General features: G+C 32.9%; 1 protein-coding gene across 2 annotated transcripts; it reads right to left on the minus strand.

Annotated features, from left to right (window-relative positions):
• Positions 1-4,226: 4,226 nt before the first annotated feature.
• Positions 4,227-6,523, minus strand: LOC111889379 (uncharacterized). Of its 2 annotated transcripts, none has more exons than XM_023885521.3 (4): positions 6,003-6,523; positions 4,923-5,481; positions 4,540-4,837; positions 4,227-4,448 (listed from the first exon to the last, which is right to left on the minus strand). In XM_023885521.3, exons 1-4 carry the CDS (start codon positions 6,121-6,123, stop codon positions 4,395-4,397), a joined length of 1,032 nt encoding a protein of 343 aa, XP_023741289.1. In that variant the 5' UTR covers positions 6,124-6,523; the 3' UTR covers positions 4,227-4,394. The 2 variants fall into 2 exon arrangements, with proteins under 2 accessions (XP_023741289.1, XP_023741288.1); XM_023885520.2 differs by having other exon boundaries at positions 4,227-4,451; positions 6,003-6,517.
• Between the last annotated feature and the right edge of the window lie 2,148 nt (positions 6,524-8,671).

Here is an 8,671-nt window from a genome sequence, read left to right on the forward strand (position 1 = left end):
CGATGATAATTAAATATGCAGAAATTGACATAAAAAAAATAAATAAATAAATAAAATAAAATAAAATAAAAAAAATAAAAAAAAAACAAACAAACAAACAAACAGGGGAGGAGCTTCTTTAGGGTCATAAGGGGTTGTGGCCCCCTCTGGTTTTTTGGTTATAAGTAGTCCATACCAAATAATTTTTATACATATTGGACCTAAAAATATAAAATTTGGGCTTTGACCCCCTCTTCTACAATTTTTATACATATTATACTTTCAGCCCCCCCCCCCCCCCCCCCCCTTCTCCCAAATCAAAAGTCCAAGCTCCGACACTACAAAAGAACTTAAGACCAAGAGCATTTAGCAAAACTAGAAGATAGTTGAAAGTTAGTAGCAGGTAATTGGTAGTTGAAAGCTATAATTTTTATTTGTTATATGAGTGTTTGAAAAAAAATAGTTGAAGTCTTTTGAAATGTGTAAAGTTACATAAAGTGACAATTGTTTAAAAAAGATAAATATTTGAAGTGTTTTTCTTGCGTCTTCTGGATAAACCAGCGTTTATATAGAGATGTAGGACGATTTCTTTTGGGAGTAAGAAGCCCTTTTGATATTCCTTCATCTGCAAATAATTCTTAATGTGAAAACACAAAAACAAATATATGTTTAAGAGTAATTCTGGAAATTGATTAAAAAATCTCAACAGCCTTTTCTTAAACGTTAGATGAAGTAGCTTTTAGATTTGAATTTTTTTTTGTTTAAAGTTTAAACTAAAAGTTAAACGTTTGTACTACCAAACGAATATTTTTGTTTAATTTGAGCTTTTTTTAAAAGTTAGAAGCTCTTAAATGTTTGTTGCCAAATACACTCTTAAAATTATGAAGCATGTCATCGCATAAGATGTTTAAGGTATAAAACCATCAAAAAAATATATTATTTATTTTACCGACGGTGTTGAAGATATAAAATCATTGAAAATATATATTATCTTTTATTGGCAATATGTTTAACCTATATAAGACATCAATATTTTCTTTGACACAAGCGTTTTTAAACATTAAAATACAACTTACTTTGCATTTACCTGAGTCTTTACTAAACATGTTAAACACCTAACATCTTGGCAAATGTATTATTTAAAAAAATAAACTAAGTAGTATGATTTTACTAAGATCGTACTTTTGAAGTTTTGTCTTTCTATACATTGGCGGAGCTTATATATGGTTAGGGGGGCTGTGCCCCCCCCCCCCCCCCCCCCGGTTTCTTCAATTTTTATACAAATTCTATTTTCGGCCCTCCCAAATCCAAACTTTAAGCCCCGCCAATGTCTCTCTATATATTGGTGTTTAAAACCGAATATTTGAAATTTTGGATATCTAAAAATCTTAGATAGTTGATTTTGATATTCGAATATGTATCCGAAATTTCGGATACGAATCCGGATAACGAACCAGATATTCAAATATTTTACCATATTGCTTTCTTCTTCCTTTGTTGTTTTCTTTCTTTCCGAATGACATAAATACAACAATAGCCTGACAATTAAATTAAATGTTTATTCCAACAATGTAAATAGCGTTTTTTCCTTATTTTATACAAAGAAACATCATAAAAATCAAAGAACGAAAACTTGTTAATCATATTGTGTAGTACTTCCCTACTTCCAATTGTTTGTTTGTGGTTCTCCTTACTTATCGATTCTCGTTCACATATTTTAACATATTAATAAAGTGAAAAAAGTAAATGTCGCACTCATCAGGAAGGATGAAAAGAAGACAAAACTATAAACATTAAATGTAAAATTAAAATTATGAAAGGTATAGAGGAGGCGTGAAACCTAAAAACCAAAGTCGCAACTCGCAACCTACTTTATTTTTAGTAATTGCAAAAATAAATATTGAAATAAATAGTAGACTAATTTATATTTTTCGGATTTCAGATATCCGAAATATCATAAAATTCATAAAACAACTATTGGAATCAATGTTTTAAAAACCGGTTTTTTAGTTGAACCGGTATGGTGACCGATTCCCGGTTCAACCGGTTTAACCGGTTCGACCGCCGGGTCAACCGGTTTCTATAGTTTTTATGTTTTTTCCTATTTTCCTACACATGCATACATATAAAACCATGAATTTGATGTTTACAAATTCAAACATTAAAAATATACGTAAAATAAGTTGTAGAAGAATCCAGATACATTAAAATAACACATAACCATAAGTTTTAGTGTTTTACATCAATCCATATACGTCAAAAAGAAAATAAAGTATAATATCATAACAAAATATAGTTTTAAATGAATACAAACACATCAAAAAACTTTATAACATTTACAATATGTTTTTATTTAAAGAAAACTAAATAGATATGAAAAATAATCACCAAACGTTATTATGTAAATTGTTCTTTTTCATGTGTTTTTATTCCGTTTAATCGATTCAATCGGTTCAACCGGTTTATTTTGACCGGTTCAACCAGTTTTTTCTAAAAACCGGCTGGTTCAATCTGGTTCAGAAATCAATGTAAAACCGGTGATAGTTGAACCGCTCCTTCCCCCGGTTCCCGGTTCAACCGGCCGGTTCAAACCGGTTTTTAAAACATTGATTGGAATCCAAATCTAAAAAATAGGATATTCGAATTTTTGATATTCAAAAATTTAGATATCCGAAATTCCTATGCTATAATAGTTTTGTCTTTTAGACTTTTACCACATAGTTTCGTAAAATAAGAAATAAGATACAAAATTTATCCCTGCAATTTACAAAAAGTCCCCTTCCTATTTTTCTTGTGTTTGGATTTTAGATTTTAGCTACAATATTTTCGTATGTTGGTAAGTTTTGTTTCTATCTTACACAAAATTTATAGATCACGCCCCTTGCATAGCCAACATAAATATACTTCCAACCCACGGTAATTTCTAGTTGCTTAAAAATATGCAAGTGCAAGTCTTTATGGAACAAAATGAAAATTGACGAGGGATTCACACTAGGAAAAAAATTTTGGATACGGATTTTTCCTAGTGTGAATCCCTAGTCAATTTTCATGTTCCATAAAGACTTGCACATGCATATTTTTAAGCAACTAGAAATTACCGTGGGTTGGAAGTATATTTATGTTGGCTATGCAAGGGGCGTGATCTATAAATTTTGTGTAAGATAGAAACAACACCTGCCAACATACGAAAATATTGTGGCTAAAATCTAAAATCCAAACACAAGAAAAATAGGAAGGGGACTTTTTGTAAATTGCAGGGATAAATTTTGTATCTTATTTCTTATTTTACGAAACTATGTGGTAAAAGTCTAATAGACAAAACTATTATAGCAAAAGTAAATACGGAAAAGTTTATTGCGGCAAAAGTGTAAAAACCAAAACCATTGCAGCAAAAACCAAGAAGGCAAAAATTCACTATTCACACGTGTGGTATTTTATTATATATATAATAATTAGGGGTGCAAACGAGTCAAGTTACTCGTGAGCTACTCGAGATCGGCTCGTTAAAAGCTCGACTCGAAACCAATTTTAAACGAGCCTGAGCCGAGCTCGAGCTTAATATTAAGCTCATTCATTAAACGAGCTCGAGCTCGAGCCTATGTCACTAAGCTCGATTAGGCTCGCGAACCTAAACGAGCTTTTATATAATATAATTTATTATTATTTTTATATATTAAAATAAATATATATTTGGAGAATTAAGAATTTATTGTATTAATAAACGAACTTTTAACCGAGCTCGAGCTTAAGTTTAATTTAGCACATCGAACAAAAAACGAGTTGAGCCCGAGCCGAGCTTCTATAATTATTTACAAGCTCGATTCAAGCTCATTACAAGAAAGCAAGAAAGCTCGAATCGAGCCGAGCTCAAGAGCCTTGCATAACTCAAATGAGCCCGAGCCGAGCCTGACCAGGCTCGGGCTCAGCTTGACTCGGCTTGTTTGCGCCCCTAATAATAATATCCAGTCGCGTAAAGCACTTTCATTAACCCCAAAAATCTATAACAAATTTGATGATGAAACGTAATAATAATTTGTTTCTTTTGTGATAAAACTGTTTTCTGCAAGGGGTGCTGGGATGTTCCTTTGAAGCCACTCTTTCACAAGTTATATATTTGGTAGAGAAACACAAAGACTAAATAGTTATGGACAAGCATATCAAACACAATAAAACTCAACCCATATGCAGAAAACTTAAAACTACAAACAATAACAAAATTTTGGCCTAATATTGGAGAAGCTGAAAGATTAGATAGGAGTAATGTAATGTATTAATATTTAACAAGTGCATAAAACAAAAAGAACATAAAGGTTGTATTCCACAAACAAAAGTTCCATCATTAACAAGATTAAAATTCCTAACACAAACAAAATCGATTTCATCCAATTCAATCTTTTACCTCCAATACAACAAGCCTAACGGTTTTGTGAGTAATCAAAACTCAAGGGCTGCTGCTGACAAAATGGTGCCTGCTGTTTTCATTAAATTCCAATAACCAAATCAGCCACTATACATCATATTATATTATAAAATGAAATATTTATAAAATATAAAAGTTACCTGAAAAACCGCATGTCTAAACTGATCATATGTGTGTGCATACATCATGGAATGAGAAGGCCATTGCATGTAGACAGCAGCATCCCTTGAAATGTGTTGATTCATTCCAACAACAGCATATTGATTATTCATGGCTGAATTCCTATATCCAATAGGTACTTGTTGAGGGTTTGGTGTGGGCCCCACGTGAGGTATTATGGGGTCATACTGGACACCTGGCGGAGGCGGTTGGAACTTTGGGAGACTCAAAGGTGGAAACAAGTTGAACCCTTGGCCCATAGGAAGGTTCCTCACATACCTGACATTTTTAATGTTAACAATAAAAAAAAAATTATTATAATGACTTAATCCAGTAAGTTATATAGTACATACATGATACATACCTGTCATAACTCCTGTCATAATCTGGATCAGTTAAGTCCTTCTCTCTGTCCCTAAGAATGGCTACACGAGAAGTATTTCCATTTCCATCAATGGTGAAGCTTCTAGAACCTTCATAATCATCTCCATCTGTAGTACCTTCTGATTGAGGGCTGCCCGGAGTACTAAAAATCCGGGCACGTGCCCGATCATACTCCTCTTTCCTTTCTTCAACACTACGGACCAAATTACACTTCTTTCCCTGATCATTTGACCCATCAAAAGACGATTTTGGCCTTGGCTTTAGAACAATTTTCACATCTTTCTTTTCGTTTTCAGACTGTTTGATTGGGATATCGGATAGACAGATTGAAGGGTATTTGGATTCGGGTAGTTTCTTGACCAAAATCCGGGTCCCTTGACCATCTGTGAAGTTATCAAGAACCATGGTTTGAAGCCCATAGTGTTGGGCCACACGATGGGCTGCTAGGCGAAGATAGGATGTGGGAAAATGTTGGAATTCGAATTGATGTTGTTCAATGTTCTGGATGAACTTCTGAATGTCAAGTTCCATTCGAAGAACTGAAATGAAAGAAAAGAATTTTAGTTTGATGGAGGTTTTAAAGGTTATATCATTCCTAAAAAGTGTTGATTTAAATGCAGGTGTGAATTAGATTTGGGGGACTTCATTCCTATTAATCTGTGAACGCGATTGAGGGATTTACTTCACTAAAATACAAAATTTTCCCAACAAAATGTTGGTTTAAGAAAAAAATCGGATGAAAAAAGATCTGGTACAGAATGCAATGGTTATATATAGTATTAACAACAGATGTGGTATGTGACTTCATTAACAACAGTAATTGATGTAATCCTCCGTATTATGCAGGAATTTTATGTACGATATCAAGCATCAAAACCAGATCTACAGCTCCGCTAACCCTAATCATCATATAGATAGAAGAATCAAAGTTTGACGCCATGAGCAACCACAAACAAACACAATCTAACACACCCGATAAAAAAAGAAACGAATAGATCGAGAAATCAGCATCTAAATTTAGGGCAAAATTGAGGAAAATAAAATTGAAAAAATAACTAACTGGAGAGACGATGACGAGGGTTCTGGAGAGCCTCAACCAAGAAAGGATCCACCGCCATAGTCGCGTAAGAAGGCTCCGTCGTCGTTGTGGTTACTGACGATACTGAATTTTGGTGTTCCATCGTATCTTTTTTTTTCTATATTTTTCTCCTCAAAAAAAGTTAACCAATTAATCGAATCGCTAACCTAATATATCATATGTAAGTATTGGTATCTGATAATTGTTCTCCAAAACCCAGATTGGAGAAACAAAGAATCTTCTTCTCTCTCCTATATCCCGAAAGGGAGAAGGTTTAAGAAGAAGAAACTTGTAGGCTTGTGCAGGAGCGTCGTTTCGATTGATTGCTCCTCTTATCTTGAGGCGACAGGTCCCAAGAGAGATAGAGAAATACTCGGGGTAAGATATTTTTTTGCCATTTTTGAGAATAGGGTTACAGATTCAATTTTCAATGTGAAATCTTTCGTCAACGCAGTAGCCCAATCGGAGTAATGGTGGGCTTTGTGGTTGGTGACAACTCACTCACATGCCTTTGCTTTGGGGTTGGTAAGAATCTTGTTGCCATTCATGGCTCTTCCCATGTTTTATACAAAACAATCGGATAACAAAACTATTTGGGTGCCCATGTTTTTCGATCTTCTAATGTAAAACTTATTGTTCACATATAAGTTGAGTACTATTTCTTTTTAAAGACAAAAACGACTTATTATGCAAAACGATATATGTGTGTACTTTCGTTTTTCGATCTTTTGAATGTAAAACGAAGTTTTCATATAACGCGAGAATGGTTTTCTTTTCTATAAAGACGGATATTATTTGTAAGAAAGTATCGCAGGATTGATTTGGACTCTATCTTTAACATTTGATTACTCGAAAGAAAAAGAATCTAAAAAGCGTAAGTTTTGTAGTTGTTTTTTGTTAGGATGAAAATATCTTCTTTTACTTGTACGAAAATCTACCAAGTAAAATCTCAAAGTGTTTGAATTTTGAATTAATTGAAATATGTTATGTGTTTGTTTCACATGGAATATAATTTATTCTCTACTTTATTTGCATATTTGTCCAAAAAAAAATTAATAAATTATGTAATATGATCAAAACTAGTAAAGAAAGCGCGGCTATGCCGCTTTTGGTGAAAAGCGGAAAACTTTAAAGGATATGTGATGAAAGTGTAAATCATAAAGCGATTGTTTCTGTAATTTTCTATCAATATATGGACACTTCTATAAATTACAGAGACCATTTATGTAAACATAATTTTAAAGCAAGGATTGCTTATGTAAATATTAAGACTTATGTAAACATAATTTTAAAGCAAGGATTGCTTATGTAAATATTAAGACGGTAGCAATCCAAGGACCAAAACTGTCAACCCCCCAAACTTATTGTGGCCAAAACTACAAAACAAAGCAATCCAAGGATTAAAATTGTCAATTTCCCAAACTTGTTGTGGCCAAAACCTAAAGCATGTAAAGTTTTGTGGTCAAAACCAAAAGCATGGAAAATTACTATTCATAAGCTCCTTCAGATTTTATATATATATATATATATATATATATATATATATATATATATATATATATATAGTTTTTATTGATTTCATGTAACTTATTGTTATTAAGAATAAAAATGATAAAAACTTATATTCATTAAACTCTTACCTGATCAAACCTATGTGGGCTTGTTGGTGTAGGTGTAGGCGAGTGCTTATGTGTATGGATGTAGGTGTAGGGGTATGGTGGGGTGGGCATTGACTTTGATGTTAGTGTGGGATTTTTGGTGTGGGTGTATCTGTGTGCATGTGGGTGTAAATAAGGATGAGATTTAAAACCATAAAACCGAACCAAAACCGTTAGAACCAAAATATGTAGAATCGGTCCGGGTTTCAAGTTTAAAGAATGGCTTTATCCAGATTTCAGGCAATCTAGGTTTTGGGACATTCAGGTTCGGGTAAACCGGGTTTAAGAACCAGAACTGGTTTTAGGAGTCATAACAGGTTTCTTCGAAAATTTTAAAACATGCATATCTTATTTGTTTGAAGTTGAATTGGCATGAAGTTATTCCCAACATGTAGTTTAGAGTTTGTACGTGATTATAGACTATATTATGACTTACAACCCCCCAAGTTCAGGATATCAAAGTTGGAAATCTTCAGTTTTTCATATTTTTTGTATTTAGTGGAAATTGTAAAACATGCATAACAATTTCACTTGAAGTTGGATTAGCATGATGTTTTTTCAAACGTATAATTCAGAGTTTGTATATGGTTTTAGGCTATAATTTTGACATTTTTGGTTTATATTCGGTGACATACAATCCCCTAAAGTCAGGATATCAATGTTGGAAATTTTCAATTATTCGAGGGTTTTTTTTTTTGAATTCTGTAAAAAATTTAAAGCATATATATATCTAATTCATTTGAAGTCAGATTAGCATGCAATTTTTTCCAACGTATAGTTTAGAGTCCGTATATGATTTTAGACTATATTTTTATCATTTTTTGTTTACTATTCAATAACTTACGGTCCCTCAAAGTCAGGATATCAAAGATAGAAATTTTTAAAGTTCAACCCACTAAGTAATTACCAAAAAATTATGGTTTTCTCGAGTTTTTCGGCTCTAGACCCATTTTATCCAGTTCCACCCAACCCACTTTGACTTTTACGAATTTT

The sequence above is a fragment of the Lactuca sativa genome, chromosome 5, assembly GCF_002870075.4.
Source record: "Lactuca sativa cultivar Salinas chromosome 5, Lsat_Salinas_v11, whole genome shotgun sequence".
Classification (NCBI taxonomy): domain Eukaryota; kingdom Viridiplantae; phylum Streptophyta; class Magnoliopsida; order Asterales; family Asteraceae; genus Lactuca; species Lactuca sativa.